General features: G+C 37.3%; 2 protein-coding genes across 2 annotated transcripts; one reads left to right on the top strand and one right to left on the bottom strand.

Annotated features, from left to right (window-relative positions):
• Nucleotides 1-1,897: 1,897 nt before the first annotated feature.
• Nucleotides 1,898-4,265, top strand: LOC115974737 (protein LYK5). The gene has a single exon (XM_031095240.1). The coding sequence runs from the start codon at nucleotides 2,011-2,013 to the stop codon at nucleotides 3,973-3,975; it is 1,965 nt and encodes a 654-aa protein (XP_030951100.1). The 5' UTR covers nucleotides 1,898-2,010; the 3' UTR covers nucleotides 3,976-4,265.
• A 515-nt stretch (nucleotides 4,266-4,780) lies between these two features.
• On the bottom strand, nucleotides 4,781-18,238 carry LOC115974736 (tetratricopeptide repeat protein SKI3). The gene is made up of 22 exons (XM_031095239.1): nucleotides 18,179-18,238; nucleotides 18,002-18,091; nucleotides 17,693-17,902; nucleotides 17,426-17,548; nucleotides 17,259-17,342; nucleotides 17,087-17,137; nucleotides 16,837-16,929; nucleotides 16,251-16,391; nucleotides 16,093-16,173; nucleotides 15,647-15,894; nucleotides 15,389-15,560; nucleotides 10,299-10,414; nucleotides 10,087-10,144; nucleotides 9,921-9,986; nucleotides 9,583-9,795; nucleotides 9,372-9,423; nucleotides 8,908-9,281; nucleotides 8,691-8,785; nucleotides 7,643-7,885; nucleotides 6,587-7,224; nucleotides 6,067-6,270; nucleotides 4,781-5,348 (listed from the first exon to the last, which is right to left on the bottom strand). The coding sequence occupies exons 1-22, from the start codon at nucleotides 18,188-18,190 to the stop codon at nucleotides 5,167-5,169; spliced, it is 3,546 nt and encodes a 1,181-aa protein (XP_030951099.1). The 5' UTR covers nucleotides 18,191-18,238; the 3' UTR covers nucleotides 4,781-5,166.
• Between the last annotated feature and the right edge of the window lie 1,219 nt (nucleotides 18,239-19,457).

Raw genomic sequence — 19,457 nt, 5'->3', positions numbered from 1 at the left:
GGAGAGAGGGAGAGCAGAAGATTGAGAAGAGACACTGAAACCCTCAATCACTCATCCCCACCACCACGGAAACCCTCCACCACATCAAACCCATCTGCCACCACATCAAAACCTTGATTCAAGGGAAACTAGAGAGGAAAAAAAAAATGAAAGGGAAGTGAGGGACAAGAGGAGGGGAGGGCCAAAACGGAAAATTAACCTTAATTTTCAAACATTATAATTAGTAGGCTAAGTTTTCAAACTATATTTTTTACTAGCATCTTGAGGATAAGAGGGTCGATTTTGGACTATAAATCGAGTCTTTAAGGGTCGGTTTTCATGTTCTGATCAAGTCCGAGGTGGCAATTTGTCCACGTGACGACTACCTGGAAATTGAGTGTTAGAATCTCGATTTATATATCGATGTTCAAAGGCTCGATTTGTTTTTGAAATTTCATGAAATTTCAGCAAGCGTTGGAGTACAAAACACAAACACAGATCAGCCAAAACATCCAACCAAATCTACCCCTAACAACCACCTAAAATCCAGATTTAAAAATAAATAAAATAAAAACTCAAAAACCCATTAGATCAGAGAGAGAAACAACCCATCAAATTAGATTCAGATCAGAAAGAGAAGCAACCCATCAGATCAGAGAGAGAAAGACCTGGGTCGCGGTGCGGCGACCTGGTTCGCGCCGCGGCGACCTGGGTCGCGTTGCTGCAACCTGGGTCCTAGGTCGCACTGCTCTTGGAAGGCTTGATGTTTAGGCCAGACCTCGTCGTCCAAGGCTTGATGTTCTTGGAAGGCGGCTCCTGCTCTGGTAGTAGCACCAAGAAATGTTTTGCTGGGTAAAAGAATGTGAGATGATGAAGATAATAATAAGGAATGGAACCATCAGACACGTGCTGGGAACGGGAAATGAGAAAACATTATATAAATCGAGTATCAGAAACTCGATTTCCAGGTAGTTGCCACATGGAAAAAATGTCACATTAGATGTGATCAACTCATGAAAATTGAGTTTTTAAGATTCAATTTATAGGTCCTAAATCGAGCTTCTTAGACTCGAGATGCTAGTAAAAAATATAATTTGAACACTTAGCCTACTAATTATAATGTTTGAAATTTAAGATTAATTTCCCGTTTTGGCCGAGGGGGAGGGATTGAATGAGTGAACTGGAAAAAAGAAAAGAAAAAAAAGATGAGTGTGACCGGTGAGAGAGAGGGAGGAATTGATAAAGTAAACAATGAAAATAAATAAAATATTAATATTTTTTTTTTTTACAATTGAGTTACAGTGCAATTCTAAAGGTAAAATTGCACTGTAGCACAATTACAAATTTTTTTTTGCAATAATTGGTTTTTACAAATTCAGGTGTGTGGGGAGTTTTGGACTTTTATGCTAAATTTTTCCTATTCCCAATGTGAATACTCTAATAATGTATTAGACTGTAGGGTTAACTTTTTAATTTTTTTGGAGAAGAACTATTGGGTTAATTAGAAGAGAAAAAGTAATGGCTTTTACCTAGAACTAGAATTTAGGTAAAAGCTTAAAAGGTTAACATGAATGCAGTTGGTCTAGGTCCAGGAAATAGTCAAATGTTGAATGGGCTGCCAAGACCAGAAACAAAATGGTGGTATACCGGTATACGGTATGCCGTATAGACTCCACGTTACGCGTTTGACGAGCTTGACTTCTGCTCCAAATGTGCACTGTGTTATACAGATTGTATGTGTGCAAATCTGGTTAAACGAGTGTGACATAACAGGAAAGGACTATAGTATGGACAAAATACAAAAGACTCGTTGCATTCTTCTCATCCGTCTCCTTTAAAAAAATTCACCTTCTTTGTGTTTTTTTTTTATGGTGTTTAAAAAAATACACTTATAAATCTAAGACTAGAGACAGCTCATAGTTAACACTAAACATCAAAAAGTCAAAGTTGGGGAGCCTCAAGCTTCCCCACGTCACTTCTCTTCTCTTTAATTACCTCTTATCTCCTCTATCCATCTTCATCTCCATTTTCATGGAGATCAAAATGAAGAGGTCTAAATTCTACTACATTTGCTCCCTTTTCTTGTTGGTATTGATGTTGAAACAAAACCCATCAAACGCCCAACAAGCTTATGTGAATAACAAACAGCTCAACTGCTACGAAGACGTGACCATCACAGATGGATTTGAGTGCAACGGCTTCCAATCAAGTTGCCAATCCTACCTCACCTTCCGATCCAACTCACTTTACAATTCTGCAGCCTCCATAGGCTTACTCTTAGGCGCTGAGCCCTCACTCATCTCAGAAATCAACAACTACACCAATTTCCAAACCATCCCCACCAACACCCAGATCATAATCCCAGTCAATTGTTCATGTTCAGGTAAGTATTACCAACACAACAGCACCTACGAGTTACAGGACGCCACAGAGACTTATTTTACCGTGTCCAACAACACATACCAAGGCCTGACCACTTGTCAAGCCATGATGAATCAGAACCCATATGGTGATAGGAATTTATCGGTGGGGTTGGATCTAAAGGTACCACTTAGGTGTGCTTGTCCCACAAGTGACCAAAGAGCAAGTGGGTTCAATTACTTGCTCAGTTATATGATCACATGGGGTGATGACTACTCTGCAATTGCCAAATTATTTGATGCGGATGTTCAGAGCATATTGGATGCAAATGAGCTAAAAGCGGATAGCATTATATTTCCATTCACACCTCTTCTTGTTCCATTGAAAAACAAGCCAAGTAAAATTCAGGTCTCACAGCCCACACCTGCTCCAGACTCGCCTCCACAATTACCAACTACTCCCATTGAACACAAATCTTCTACAAAGAAATGGGTATTTGTTGGTGTTGGAATTGGAGCTGGTGTGTTGCTTCTTCTCTCAGCTTTTCTGATTTGGTTCTTTTGTGGGTCTCGAAAGGCTAAGCCACAGCCAATTCCAGTCCCACCTATTAAGAGGCCCCCCCCACAATCACACTCCTACTCTGACCAGAAATCTTGGTCTGTTTCAACTGAAGGTGTTCGTTATGCCATTGAATCCTTAACGGTGTACAAATTCGATGACATTGAAAAAGCCACGGGGTTCTTCGGAGAAGCTAATAAAATCAAAGGCTCTGTCTACCGAGGTGCTTTTAAGGGTGATGATGCGGCTGTTAAGGTCATGAGAGGTGATGTGTCGAATGAGATCAACTTGTTGAAGCGAATCAATCACAGCAACATTATAAGGCTCTCTGGTTTCTGTGTGCATGAGGGAAACACTTACCTTGTTTATGAGTATGCTGAGAATGGTTCTGTTACTGATTGGCTTCACTCGAACAAGTATGAAACTAGTTCTACTTTGACGTGGAAACAGAGGGTTCAGATTGCTTATGATGTGGCCGATGCGCTTAACTACCTTCACAACTATACAAACCCACCTTATGTCCACAAGAACTTGAAGACAAGTAACATTCTTCTGGATGGAAACTTGAGAGGCAAGGTATCGAATTTCGGGTTGGCGAGAACGCTGGAGAATGAGGATGAAGGAGGGTTCCAATTGACAAGACATGTGGTGGGTACTCATGGTTACATGGCACCTGAGTACATTGAGAATGGAGTGATTACTCCAAAACTTGATGTTTTTGCATTTGGGGTTGTTATGTTAGAGCTCTTATCTGGAAAGGAAGCCACCGCTGGTGACAGGGATGGTGGAGGAGAGGAATTGCTATCTGCATCAATAAGAGTGGTGCTTGAAGGAGACAATGTCAGAGAGAAACTGCGTGGCTTTATTGATCCTTCTCTTAGGCATAAGTATCCTCTGGATTTAGCATTTTCCATGGCTCAGCTGGCTAAAAACTGTGTTGCTCATGATATCAACTCCCGCCCTGCCATACCTGAAGTTTTCATGACTCTGTCCAAGATTTTCTCTTCCTCATTGGACTGGGATCCATCCGACGAGCTTCAACGTTCCAGCTCACTTACTCAGACTTACGCCAGATAAGATGGTACAACATATATAAGATGTTTGCTACTAGAGATTATGAAATGCATTATAGACTTGTATAGTAGTAGTATTAGCAACAATAATCATTATTGTGGTTGGACTCAAGCTCCACAATATGATCCTATCATGTGTTTTTTTTTATAATCTATCATGTGTTTGTTCTCTCGCTGAGTGTATCCAGCATTTTGCAGTTCAATCAAGTTCAATATCAGTATCATGCTTTACTCTTCAAAAATGTCCAATCAAATTATTATTAAGTTATAAAGTGTCAAATCTTTCATTCCAAATGTGAGATTCAATTACTCGCATTAACATTCTGCACAGATATTTTTCCATTTTGATGCATCTGTTATATCCATATACATCCTGCCTTGCATTTGTGGAACAATAAGCTTCAATTTTCATAGAGTAATGCTACAAACACAATAAACAGATTTTTTTTTTTTCATTAAGATGACAAATTATAATTGATTTTGAGCCCACTACTAAATCATTTTGTTGTCTATCATTGACAAATTTCCACCTCAATAGTTGTGAAAATTTTGCATGTAGACTCATTGCTAAACAATGTCTTGTTGCTTGATTTTTTTTGGAAAAAAAAAGAAAAAAAGAAAAAGAAGACAAGACTTACATTTATATGGGAATTTCATGAACTAATAAAAATCCTGATAAGCATGACCAGAAAAATAAATGATCAGTTGCAAAGAATAAGTTATAATAATAAATAAATAAAGATTATAGCAGCATCTAAATACAAGACAAAAACCAAACTAGTCAAATACAGTAAACTTGGCACAGAAAATCGAAATAAGGATCAATAATATTAGAAGCACCTGTGTAAATGTTACAAATGGATAAATGTTTCTGCAATGACTAAAACCTAATCTACAGAAGCATGCTACAGTAAAAAATAACATTACATAATTTACATACAGTGGGGAGTAACAACATGACATAATGGGCATACAATTAAACATGAGGCCCTTCAGCAGCACCAGAGCCTGAGAGAGCAACAGAGGGATTTATTTCCCAGACAGATCGGTGAGCCCGATACTGCAACCTTTTGTGCAGCTCATGCTTACTTTCTAAGCAAATGTGGCACAGTTGCATATACAAATAAGTCAATCAAGTAAGAGATTTTGAACAACCGGGTGCTGAATTTGGAGGTATGCCATATCCTACTCCGAATCATGTCATAAGCTTCTGCAAAACCTTCCAATATCTAATACAGGAAGGGTTTGTATGGATCGCCCGAAGAACCCATTTCTCCGGACTCTGACAGAACTCCACATTGGATGGAGATTTGGGATCTGATTTTGATTGTCTTGCAAGCAAATGCATTTGAAAAAAGAGTTCTGCAGGCCTCATCTCTGTCAATAACAGAAAGCACATCAGAATACAAAATATCTATCAACTGTACTCTTGATTATATTGCCAATATAACCATCAATATATTGAATGTTGCTACCTCTATTTAGAAAACTATATTTCCCTTTATTACATAGGCTCTGTAATTTTTTCTTTATTTTTCTCTTTCAGCATTTCCTTAAGTTCTATTACAAACTTTGTTCATTAACTTTTTAGTTTTTACACCTTTTCAAAGTTTCTGCAACACTTTCACCATCCATGTTATCATCAAAAGTCTGAATTCAAATAATACCATGGGCAGCACCTAGCTGTAGATGCAACCTACTGGCCCTTTTTAAGAAAGAATTGTACTTCTCTTTTTCAGCTGAGATAAAAAGATAAGCCCAAAACACAATCATTAAAAGGACCAATAAATGGTGTACCAGCACACAAGTTTGGCAAACACCCCCGAACTCTTTTAGAGAGAGAGCAATGTCTTCCAATTTTGGAATATATGCATCTTCAAATAAAAACATTTAATAGGAGTACTAGGAAAGCCAAGTGAGAGTACAATTAAATATCAAGGGCCAAATCCCTAGCTAAAGCATTGAAAAGAAATCCTAAAAGAAATTATAAAATCTTCCATAAAGTATTGCTAATGTGCCTACATCTTGAAAGGGTCTACCTGATCATTATAAACAATTGTATCACACTCAGACATACTTCACACAGATATCATACCTGGTGGCCAAGCAAACCATTCAAGACGGAGGTTTCTCTCCCACTTCTCTTTAGAACTGAGGCTTCCCTCGGCCTGAGCCAGCAACACCGAGACAACAGGTAAGGGAATGAGAGAAGTTTTTTGAGCTTCAGTGAGACTCTTTACAGCAAGTGATAAGAACTGTGAACCACGTGACTGCCTGGCAAGCTCCATACAGGTGGCACCTACACCAAGAGTTTCAAGAGATGATAAACGAATTCTTTAATCCTTAGAGAGGGGGAAAAGAAAAGAATCCCAATCATCATTAAGAGACAACAACTGGAAAAATGTCTACCGCCATCCAATTAGACCAAATGTATTACAACACCATTACATATATTTAATTTTCATTGGATATATATATTCATGGTCAAGTCATCTTTCCAGTCAGAGAATCTTATCTGAATATAAAACAAAGCAGTAAATATGACAAGTAATCTTCAGTAGAACAAATTACAGTAAAAAAGTACTCAAAGAACCCAATCTGATACGGATAAATACCATGACAGAGAAAGAGGCAGCTCTCAGCACCAGCCAATGAACAAGCTTGTGCAAGAAACTCTTCTGCAGAAAGGAAATCCTGGTTCCATATAGAAATCAAACCAAACACCAGATTAAATATAGCCATCCACATATTCCATGAATAATCCCTCTCTGTTGAGCATTCTTTAAAGCACAAGTCTAAGATGTTCAAATCAGTTTGCACATGATATTGAGATTCCACAAATTTAAGACATATCCAACCAATATGATAATCTGTCTTGAGCTCCAAGCATCTTATGTACTCTTTCTGAAGATTTATAATATCACCTTCTACAACATAGGCACGACATAATTGTAAGTGTGAAAAGAAGAGATAAGCATCAGGAAGCAAAAGCTTTGAAGCATTTTTGGCATGGTCGATGCAGCAAGTTTTATTCCCACTATGCAAGCTGATCTCAGAAGCACAAAGTAAAAGCTGAAACTTTTGATAACAATTGTCTGTCTTAGAGTAAACTTCACTAGGAAGGGCCACAGACATTAACCGCTTGAGTATAATACAGAGATGATGAGGAAATCTCTCTTCACGAGCCTTTTGTAGTAAATTGAGTATAAGCAAGTAACGGATATTATGATTCCATGGTTCTCGACGCAGGCATCTGCATATGAAAACAAGAGCAATATATGTGTAAATGTTATTTTCCTTGGGAAGAGCAACAGTTTCTTCAATTAAGACGTGGAGAAAGGAACTCTTGAAAAAATAAAATTATGAAGATTTCTTAGCAAAGAATTCTTGGAAAAATCTCAATTAATAAAATAATAAGAGAAATTTAGAGTGCAAATCAACATTTTAGGAGAAAGAAAGGAATCTACTAAAGAATTGTGAAGCCAGTCACCAATTGATGACATTATATCCACAAATTTCCAAAACAGCACAACATCTTCCATGCTGTAACCACAAGAAACTGATTTTGAAAAATATAAAAACTTGTAGATTTACTTCAATGATTCATAAAGCAGAGAGACAAATTGCAACAGAAAATTCATATTTAGATCAATAACAGAAAGTTACAGTACTTCTGCAACTGCTGGATAGCTCCATGTCCATTCAGGCACTGGTATGTACATGATGGGAAAGAAAACTTGGGATTGCTATTGCCAACGGCATAACAAGCAACTGCTCCAGCACCAAGGATTTCGCTTGCTGATTTCAAACCTCCTTTATTTTGATAGTTAGTGCTGTCTACATTGCAGCACCTAGTTGCAACGTGAGTATCATTCCATTCCTTGCTAGATAGCAAAAGATAGCCAAGTAGGTTCCTGTTCCAGCAAAGTTTATCAGAAGAGCCTCCCGGGGACCATAATTAAAGACAATAATACGGTTTTCAAAACAAATATAATGCATCAGAACACAAAATAATAGACAGTTAAAAGATATGTTGATACAACATTAAATTAAGAATAGTTGATATAATAATGTCAACAGAAGCTGCCTAGAACAAAGAACACAAAAGGGAACAGCAAACTTAAAGGGAAAACAAGTCATGGAAAGAAGGAATAAAAACATGAACTGAGAAAGACTTTGAAAACTAAGTTATCTTTTATAATTCTCCATTTTGTTTTGTGATGCAATTTATTTCTTGTTTCATCTTTTATTTCTTACAATAATGTTCCAACAATTTTCCCCCTTTTTATAAGTAGCAGTAATACCTAGCAATTAATGCTATATTAGGTCTATTTTATTTCAACATATATGAACAAATAAAATATATATAATATATTTGTATGTATGTATTACACTAGCTTAGTCCAAGAAGCTGCTTTTGTATTCAAATCATGATTTATGAACATAATTATTCTATAAGGTTTAATCTCCGAGTTGCCACTAGCTCTTCTGGATAAGCAGTGACATCAATAAACTAATTTTAAACAAGTTGTCAGACCATCTGAAAAAAATAAAAATAAAAATAAAAATGAAGGAAGACACTATGGAAGTAGATTTAATAAGAACTAGACCAAGATGGCAGATTCCTAGCAAGGAAAGAAAACCAGACTCAGATGAGAGTCACAAAATTCAGGATAGCTTAGAAATCAATGCCCTCTTTTCATTGAATATTACATGTACCTTATCAAACTACTGTTAGGGTACATGTGAAGAGCTTTTCTAAGATGAGCCACACCAGACTGAAATCCAAGGCAAAATTCTGTTCCATGTTTAACCTGCATGACCCAGAAACATTGCAAAATCAAATCCAATTAATAATCACATCCCATAAATTAAAGTAATAAACCCAAGTTGGTTTAAGAGGCTCAAATTCCAACAGCTGGAATAAGAAGCTTACCAGTTTACCAAGTGCTATCAAAAAGTGCATTTCAGTGATCTCTTCATGAGATTTAAGAGCGCGCCGGCTGCTTGAAACAACTGGCTCAAGCCGATCACATGTATCAAGAGTATGAATGGCAGACACTATAAAACTAATTCCTGAATTCTGAAAGAGTTCCTTTGGCATTTTCAGTATACTACTAATTGCTGAATCTAGTCCAGACATGAAATACAGCATTCTACAGATGAAACTAACAGGGGAGGCCACAGATGTCTGCTCCATTGCAGAAACACTCGCAGCCAGATTTCTCAACACAGAAAGAGCCAAGTCATGTTTATCAAGTTTCCATAAAGAGAAAGCATATACTTGAAGGCCTTCCACGTCAAGCATACCTTAAATATCAATAATGCAATATGACATATCAGCTAAGTGAAACAAATAGTACATGTTCCAACATACAATCTAACCAAATCTGTCCAAACCTTCTTTCTTCAAATCTTCACATTCCTGTAAAGCATCTATAGCATTCCCTGCCTGCACCATGTGAAACTGTTTGCTAAAGAAAGGAACAAAATGGAAACTACAGATGTATTGCTAATACCATTTGTGGCAAGATCAGATTTTGATTTAGAAATGTCCATCCCTACAGACCAGAAAGAAGTGCAAAAAAAAAACAAGGTCCAATATGTTTACCTTACAAAGAGATCTTGCCAAATTTAATGATATATCTCTGGTATGAGATTTTGGAACACTGTCTGGAAAACTGCAGATTGCACAGCGTGCTAGCCGATAAGCAGCAGCAGCAGATTGATAATCAAATCTTGCCTCACAAACCAGCCCATATAAATTATGGGATTCAGGATATTGAGGCGCATGTTGGACGGCCTGCTGGATAGCTCCAAAAACCTGTAATGGTGATTGACAGAAGTATTAAACTAACACCTTTTGCAGCATGTACCATATTAGCTCTTATTTCACAACAAAGAAAACATATGCTACTCCTAAAGTTGATTAATCAGAGATGGTAAAACCTGTGAAGATGAGAGATGCCCTGAAAACAGAGCAAGCTTTGCAAGACCAATTTGGAATTCTGCAAACTGCGCAAGAGACAAATTTTAAGTGTAGCAAAGTACAATACTTACAATGATTCAAAATTATTTCTTATTCAAAAAAACATATAAAGGAAAGAATAATTACAGGTGATATCTGCACAGCTCGCAGGCAGCTTTCAAAAGCTTCATCTGGTGAAGGATCCCTTAAGAATGGTGTAGGTCTCATTGTTAGTAGAAACTAAGCAGCAAATAAATTTACATAAAACAATGATTCACATAACAATGATCACAAATTCCGAAAAAAAGAAAATAATTGAGATACACACTCACGCACACCCCACAAAAATAAGAATTTACCTAGCATTAAAATCCGCTGACATGCCTGCCCATGGTAATGAAAGTGAAGGATCTATACTTCTGGCACAATCAAATGCTTTCCTTGCCAATTGGTTTTCACCCTCTTCCCGATAGAGCTGTAAAAAGCACAAATTTACCACACCTATAGGAAAATATAGAACTTCCAAAGCTGCATCTAGGACGTTTTATACTGTATGATGCACCAAGAAATGGCACTCTTATGATGTTTAGATTTCATGAAAATAAGTTTACATTAGCTACACATTTTCCTCTTTTTTGATATAAGCAGTCAGGCTACAACGCCAAAAGTGAAAGCCAAGTCACAGTCAAAAACCCAGTTCATAAAAGCCCTTAATCCAAGCTCTATCCACATGATCTTTAGTTCATAAACCCTCAGGAAGCGCTTTGCCCACTCTATGGACAAACTTCAATGCAAGTTGGACCTGCTTGGTTTAGACAGCATACAAACAACAAGAAAAGCCTAATATTTGGAGTTGGCCATGGATCCTTAACAATTTAGTTAGGTCAGCCACATGTTTTTCCTCCATTCTATTCATCTAAAGTAATATCTTTGTTCCTTCATAAATTGATAAGTCTTTTTTTTTTTTTTTTTTTTTTGATAGGTAATACAAGAACTATTATTAATGTGAAAAAAAAGACAAGTACAAGTTGTTCATGATGATGAACAACAAGAAACAAATAAAACAAACAACAAAACAATAGAGAGGGTGATGCAGGACAACCAGAACAATATTGAAAGAACGGAAAAATAAAGGATATGACCTAGGAGTCAGCACCTAGGCCTTACTTGGAGTCAGCACCAAGCGGGGAAACCACTAGGAGTCAGCACCTAGGGTAGACCTGGAGTTAGCACCAGACCAAAAGAGACCAAACGTCCATTGTTTTCATTCATCAAAATATCAACTCTCCCCTCAAGGAGTACAATAGGTTGCTTATAAAGGATTACTAAACCCTAGTTCTAATTGGCTAGGAAACCCTAATTGCCTTATTACAAAAATACCCTTGCTGGCTAGGAAACCCTAATTGCCTTATTACAAAAATAACCTTACTTCTAAATTAAAATACTAAAAGCCCAATAAACTACTAGGACCTAAAACATAAAAATACAATTAACTTGCAAGCATAAATAATATTAAATAATAATTCTCTTTCATCTCCCGCATCATTCTCCTCTGGTTGGAGAAAACTCGACCTCGAGTTTTAAAGCATTGAAGGATTAGGATGCTGACAAACAACACTTGCCTCAAGTTTGAAATCACCTTAGGGAGCATAGGGAAAAGAAAAACCTTGAATTCCACCGCATCAAACTCATTTGGAATAACAAAATCAATGTGTGGAATCAGTATAATCTCTTCTTGAACCTTATGAGTCATAGGAAGCACTTTGGTTTCAACCTCTTCGACTTCACCAAGATGTAGATCTTCAAGGACTGTGGAGGGTTGATCAGAAGCACATTCAACAACTTCAACTTTCACATTATGTGCACCCTCTAACGTAATACTCTCTTTAGGCGCCATCTTTTCACCTGGTTGTTCTTCAATAGATTCATTTCCTTGCACGCTTGTTAAAGCAACACTTGTCGAGGCATGTACGTCTATGTCAACATTAGGCTTTGGTGTTGTTGGAGGATTCTCCACGACCAAGATATCACCATCAATGTTGTCTTCTATGGGGGCAGCAATAAGTTCATTGTGATCAATTATCCTTGGTTTCCCAATTGAATCAGGTTGAGTCTTCATTTGCTTCATCTGAGCAATCCTGTCTTGAATCTCTTTCATAGGCTTTACAATTAATTCCGTTGCTTTCCTGGTAGATAATTCCTTGGTAGATTGTTCAAAAGTGCACTGAGGACATGATATGGGATGAGGATGCGGATTCATCGCATTTGCTTCAACTTGAAAAGTACTACACTGAGATTGGGGTAGATACTTAGCTCGATAGTACGGTGACAAATACTCATCACAAAACTTTTATTTCATATCTTCCCACACAGTAATGGCAGGTTCATAATCCATATAGCGGAAACGTTCAAGATTCTCCCAAAACCTTTGTGCTTTACCTATTAACTTCGACTTGGCATACCTAACCTTTATGTTATCTGCAAAATTTGCTTGCTCAAAGAATCGCTCCATCCCATTCATCCAGTTGACAAAATCTCGTGGATAAGTTTCATAACCATCAAAATAAGGTGCTTCTAATATTTCCATGATTCTCTAAAATAGTTTGTCAAAAAAATAGTTTGGAGTTGGAACAAGAACCTGGGCTGCTGTGATGTTCTCTGGACAGGTAGTGCTGGAACTGAGCTTGGACTGGCTTGTCATGGGCCTGGACTTTGCTTGGTCTTTTTTTTTTTTTTTTTTTTTTTTTGCAAAATAATAAAATACACTGCTGGAATACAGACACGGACTTAAGAAACTCAAATGAAGGACTTTAAATGAAACTCAAGTACAGACTCAAAAGAAAACCACAGAAACTAAAAGAGATGAGATAATCGGCTCGGCGATGGACGGCGGTGCTAGTGGTCGACGACTGCGGCGGCGCAAGACGGGGAAGACTGCGGCGGAGTGGCAGCTGCCTGTCTTGGGTCTTGCATTGACGGTGGCTGACGTCCTCAGCGGAGGTGGGCAGGGGCGAAGATGGTGTCGGCGACGGTGGCTGATGGGTCTGCAGCTGGTGGCTGATGGGCGGCGGCGGCTGCGGGTTGATTTGTTGGTCTCGGCTGGTGGCTAATGGCTTGCGTGGGTTGTTTTTTTTTTTTTTTTTTTTAGTTGTTTGTGGGTTGTGGTGGCTGGCTTTTCTGGCAGCTGGTGTGGTGTTTCAACGGTGGCCAAGATTGACAGATGGGGTTTGTTGGTTGTTGGGTCAAAGGGCTTTGGTTGACGGGTAACCTTCTGGTGGCTTGATACGTGTGGGTATTGAAAGATGGTTTTCTGACATGGTTTGGGCAGAGATGTCGTGAAGGGATTTTGAAGGTGGTGTGGTGGCTGGATTTCTGGTGGTGGAAAATATACGGTGAAAGTTTTTTTTTTTTTTTTTTTGTCTGGTTCCGGATTGACTTGCGATGATGCTTCAAACAGATCGGTGTTTGCTCTGATACCAAAACTGACGCAGGACAACCAGAACAATATTGAAAGAACGGAAAAATAAAGGATATGACCTAGGAGTCAGCACCTAGGCCTTGCTTGGAGTCAGCACCAAGCGGGGAAACCACTAGGAGTCAGCACCTAGGGTAGACCTGGAGTCAGCACCAGACCAAAAGAGACCAAACGTCCATTGTTTTCATTCATCAAAATATCAACTCTCCCCTCAAGGAGTACAATAGGTTGCTTATAAAGGATTACTAAACCCTAGTTCTAATTGGCTAGGAAACCCTAATTGCCTTATTACAAAAATACCCTTGCTGGCTAGGAAACCCTAATTGCCTTATTACAAAAATAACCTTACTTCTAAATTAAAATACTAAAAGCCCAATAAACTACTAGGACCTAAAACATAAAAATACAATTGACTTGCAAGCATAAATAATATTAAATAATAATTCTCTTTCATCTCCCGCATCAGAGGGAGATCAGAAAGATAATCTAAGGGAAAACATAAACTCTGAAAGAGACGAAGAATCAGTAAAGCCCCAACAGCGAGACCACTCAAAAAGACTACGTTGGCATAAAACCTTTAACTCATCCAACGTCTTCTCCTTGTTCTCAAAGGAGCGACGATTTCATTCTAACCAGACCATCCACATTAAGCACCCTGGAATCAAATTCCAAATATTCGAGTTATGCTTCCCAAGCCATTGATACCAACAAGATAACAATCCCGCCACTGATCCTGGCATAACCCAATGAATACCAAAAGCCTGAAGCATGACGGTCCATAAGGTGTGTGTAACAGGACAATGAAGAAGAAGATGGGCTACCGACTCCCCATCACAACAACACATACAACACCAATTAACCAAAGGGCGACCCTTAAGCATGATCAATTCTACTAATGTTATTTTGGGTCTTCCTCTACCTTTTTTATTTCCCTCAACTTGGATCAACTTACTCTTTCTTACTGGTGCATTAATCGCTCTCCTCTAAACATGATCAAACCATCTCAAGTGACTCTCTCATCTTTTCATCAATAGGAGCTACCCCTATCTTTAAGCAGATTTCCTCATTTTGGATCCCATCTTTCTGTGTATTTTCACTTATCCATCACAACATTCTCATTTCAGCTACACGCATTTTATGAATATGTTGCTTCTAAGCAACTCAACATTCAATACCATTGGTTTTGACAGCATATTAACCAGAAATAGTGATCAAGCAATTATTGCACTCCTAAATAAGATTTTGCAACCTTCTTGCCTCTAACCATCTATTTACGTAGTTTTTACAAAGCAATCACCTACCTCGCATAAAAGAAAAAATAGATGGTTAGAGGCAATGCATAGATTCTTTTCCTTACAAGTATGACTACATTGCTCACTCATCTGCCACATATCCAGAATAAATTGCATCTACATATAATTGAGACTTGTTTGAGGAGTACATAAACATTACTCTTTGTAAGGATGGCTGTGGGTTTGGCTTCAGGTTTTTATATGATTAGTTAGCTTTTTCAGAATTTGTAACAGTTGTAGATTGGGCCCTGCTGTAGGGGTCAAGGGTGCTCAGATGGCATCCAAGTGGATAGAACATCAGAAAGATGCCATATGCATAACAGCGCATATTCTTCTTAGGTGAATGAAAGTCTTGACATCAATAAAAGAATTCCTTTGATTACATAGCTTTCAAATATTTAACTATTCTTATGTCTTCTTTGCTTCTTCTTTTTCCTTTTTCAGATAGAGCAACAAGTTAACACGCGCACACATTCACACATACAAACTAGAACAAAAAAAAAAAAAAAAAAAAATTATTGGTAAGTTACACACACACCCAATGGTACTTGATCCCATGACCTCATCCTCTACCTAGACCTTATAAGGGGAGCACGTGCCAATTGAGCTAGAGCTCATTGGCAAACTAGAACAAAAACTAAAGTATATGAAAAGAACAATTGAATAATGTAAGAGACAATACCTTCCCAAGGTATGCCCAACCAACAGCTAGAGATACGTCCAATTGCAATCCCCTAATTAAGGCATGTTGTTTCAATGCATTATGGTCAGACAAGCATCCCAATGCTACCCAAAACTCATAATTGTCACCCTCAAGTAACAAAGCCCCCAAAGCCATCTTCTCTGATAGCTGCCTGGTAAAAAGGATAGTAAGTTAACAGAGCTAATATATAGCAAAATGAAATGATCTATATAAGTGGAAAATACAGAAAGATCATACCAATCATTGAAGTCGTTTCCATCACTCATGGTTAGGGAGGATATAAGATCTGCAGTTATTGCAATGTCAGTATAGATATTAGCTTCCCATGGGGCCAAGTGCAAAGCTCGCTGATAAGAACATTTGGCAGATATGGCAGCTAAAATGCAGGTTTTCTTCCAAGAAAGAATAGAAGCATTAAAAGTTTCCACATCAAATTCTAAACCCTGGCCTTCCTCCATCCATGGAAAACACTTTGCATATGCAAGCTGTCAAAAAGCTAATTACTAAATAAGTCAAGTTAAAAAAAAATCCTGAATAAATTGATAAATATCTCCCCCACCCCCGGTTTTTTATTAGACAAATTGGTAAACATCCTGCATAGAAGAATACAGCAATCTTCCACAAATGGTGCCAAAGGCTTGATATTAATATCCGAGGGTGGTCAAAACTAGATTTAATTTTACCTGAATATCACCATGTAACTTCCAAATACATGACATATTCTCAGCCAAATGTGTACTTGTTTTTGCAACCTCAGATGCTTCCTGCAACCAATTTGAAGTGTTCGTCTTTTAATATTGCAAGGCAGATAAATTTTTAAAAACTTTAGAAAACAACTAACCTCTAATAATGAAGCTCCCCATCTGAATGCTCCCAAGTTAATCCATGCCTTTGCCAAACCAAGTAGCCCAGAAGCAAGCCCATACCGTGCAGACACACTTTCAGGTGAAATCTCTAGAGCTTGCTTAAACCGCTCAACTCCCTTAATGCAGAAAGAACACATATGAAATGTTATACAATAGGCTGCAAGTAAGCAGTTAAACATTAAGGGAAAACATCTATATACTTTCATGCTATACCCTATGTCATGAGAGTTGACTAGCAATTTGAATTGTAAGTCATTAGGCCAGTTATGTAGTAATGATACAATTTAAACACTAATAAGATCATATCTTGTGCTTGGTAAATTATCAAACCATGCTGATTTCTGAAAAGCATGTGGTTCAGTTTCTAGCATCTAGTAAAATTCCATTTCAGAAGAGATAAATGTGATCATATGACTGAACAGATAGTTTGTCAAGCACAACGTAAATTGCAAAGACAGATGTAAAGAATAAAAAACTGTGTAAATGGATGCCCATAACCAAGTACAATGACAAGCAAAACCTCACGTGATTACTATGAACAAACATGAGAACAAATCATACCTCTTTAAAGGAGCCAAGCATCAAAAAGATGTTTCCACTTTCAATCATAGCAAATACATTTGTATTGTCCAATTCAATGGCTCGCCCATAAGACTGTTCGAACGCATAGGAAGTTGGTCATGGAAGAATTGAATAACAGAGAGTGAAAGAAAAACAAAAGCATTGGAAAAGTATGACCAACATACTTAACCATAAAAAATCACACTTCACCAACATTGAATTATTAAATAAATCAAGAAACATTAAGTACCTTAAGAGCAGCAGTGAACCTGCCCAAACGCTGGTAAGCAAGACCCAAAGCCTAACACAAAGAAAGCATAATTTATTAATAATACACAAAACCAATAACAATGAAGATTTAAAAATAAATAAATAAAAAAGTAAAAAAACAAGAGAAAATATATGATCCATAGAAGACATACTTGCCATAACTCAGGGCAGGCAGGATAGCCCCGAATGGCATGTTGAAGACTTTGTACAGCTTCAGGCCATTTCTTTTGATGTGCCTGATGGACAGTAATAACAAATCAATTAATCGATTAATATCAACATAAAACAGAAAGAAATAGATACGTAGATAAATAAGGACCTGCAAGTAACCCAATCTCCGAAATGCCCAAAAAGCTCTCGGTGACTTTTCCGAAGCTTCTCTGCACACTGCCACCTCCAAACTCTCCTTCCCATCTCTATCCAACAAATCACACAATGCTTCCTATTTTTTTTTTTTTTTCAATTTCACCACAATTTGTTGTTATTCCACAAAATTAAATATCCGCGCTACTTAAGTAGTGAAGTTCCACATTGAATAATGATGACGGAATTTAAATTTTAAAACAAAAAAAATAAAAAAAATTACCCCGGATTGGAGGTCATCAGGATTGAGTGAAACAGCTCTCTGATAACACTTGAGACCCCGTTGGGTATCAAGGGAAACTCCTGAGTAATAATGCCCTAAATATCTAAATGCGGCACCGTTTTGAGGGTTTAGTTTCGCCGATATTACAAAGTGCTCCGCCGCCTTTTCCTTATTGTTCGATTCTTCTCCATTCTCCCACAACCTCACTCCCTTTTTTTTTTTGGAAGAAAAATTAGTACACAAAGAAAGAAAAGAGAAGCTAAACAAAGAATTAGAGAGTCCAATCAAGTTAAAAAGAGAGGAAAATACGAGATCAAAGTGAAGAGAAGGATCATCAGGATGTGCATTCACTGACTCCTCTAACCGTCTCAGAACAACTTCTTTGCTTTCTTCTTCTTCCTGAAATCCAATCAAAAAAAAAAACGTAACTCACAGAGAGATCTTCATTTGTTCAAAATTTAGAAGAGAAGAAAAGAGAAAAGAGACCGTTTTTTCCATTTGGGATTTTTTTTTGGTGCTAAAACCCTAAACCGCGCTTGCTTTGCTTTGTTTTTGTTCTTGATTTGAAACAGAGGAAAGGATAAAGTGAACCGAATATAGTAATAATGTAATATAGGCTCCACTCAGGTGACGGACGTTACTTTATGCGTTAGTGTCTGGACCCACCACATGACATGGCACAACCTTAGAGGATTAACGGCTTGGCGGGAATTATTTCAGATTTCAGTTTTTTTTTTTTACTCATTTTAGATCAAGTTTATTGAAATTGATGCTTTTTTTTTATGTGTTTATTTAGCAAAGTGATCTAAATTGATCAAGACTAAGTTTAGTATTTTTTTTTTCCTTTTTTTTTTTGAAGAATAAATATCTCGTACTTTCATTTAAGGAAATTAGCTATAACTTATAATCGGATTAGATTAGATTGTGTATGTTTGTAAATAAGTTTATGAGATATCAAATTATTACTTGTGAATTTTTTTTAGAATATATATAAATCCATTTTGTGGAAAAAATGGTGAATCTTATAAATTCCTAAGGATTTTGTATGTTGTGAGTGATGTGTGTGTAGAAAAATGTGTTGAGAAAATCATAATTTCATAGCTTGGATGGTAAGGTGGTAAAGTAGTGCACTAAGACTTTTAAGAGTTACCTTAAGCCAAGAGTCTTGTAACTCTAGAACCTTCTAGTATTTCCAAAAGGGACATTTCAATATTTAAATTCCTTCACCTCGTTATAATTGTAAATAAATAAATAAATAAAGACAAAATTTAGTTACAAAATTGCTTGTAGTTTAATACTACAAACTCACTCAATATATTTTTATTAGAAATGAATTTTGACAAATCCACCTTTGGATTATACTTTCTTCTTATATCCTCCATACTTGCAAAATTTCAAGAAAATTAAAGATTAATAGCTATGTCATCAATATATTTTTTAAATTGCAAGTTTTTATAATTTAAAATATAAGTTTATAGATCATATTAGGGCTGTCTAGACTTGACCGAAGCTCGACAACCCGGCCAAACCATCCAACACTAACTCGATTCCGGCTCAAACCGAAGGTCCAATTAGTTGGCGGCGGGTTTCTATTTTCAAGAACCGACACTAGCAAGTTGAGTGGCGGGTTTGCTTCTCCAAAACCCCAGCAACTCGAACTCAACCAAAGCCATGTAAAAAATCCGGCCAAATCTGCAAAAACAAGCTAAATCCAGCAAGATTTCGACCAGATCTAACCAAATTTCAACAATTTTTAGCGAAAAAT

The sequence above is a fragment of the Quercus lobata genome, chromosome 2 (assembly GCF_001633185.2).
Source record: "Quercus lobata isolate SW786 chromosome 2, ValleyOak3.0 Primary Assembly, whole genome shotgun sequence".
Taxonomy (NCBI): Eukaryota; Viridiplantae; Streptophyta; class Magnoliopsida; order Fagales; family Fagaceae; genus Quercus; species Quercus lobata.
The sequence above is the reverse complement of the archived record's forward strand: the minus strand, read 5'-3'. Positions and strand labels throughout refer to the sequence as shown.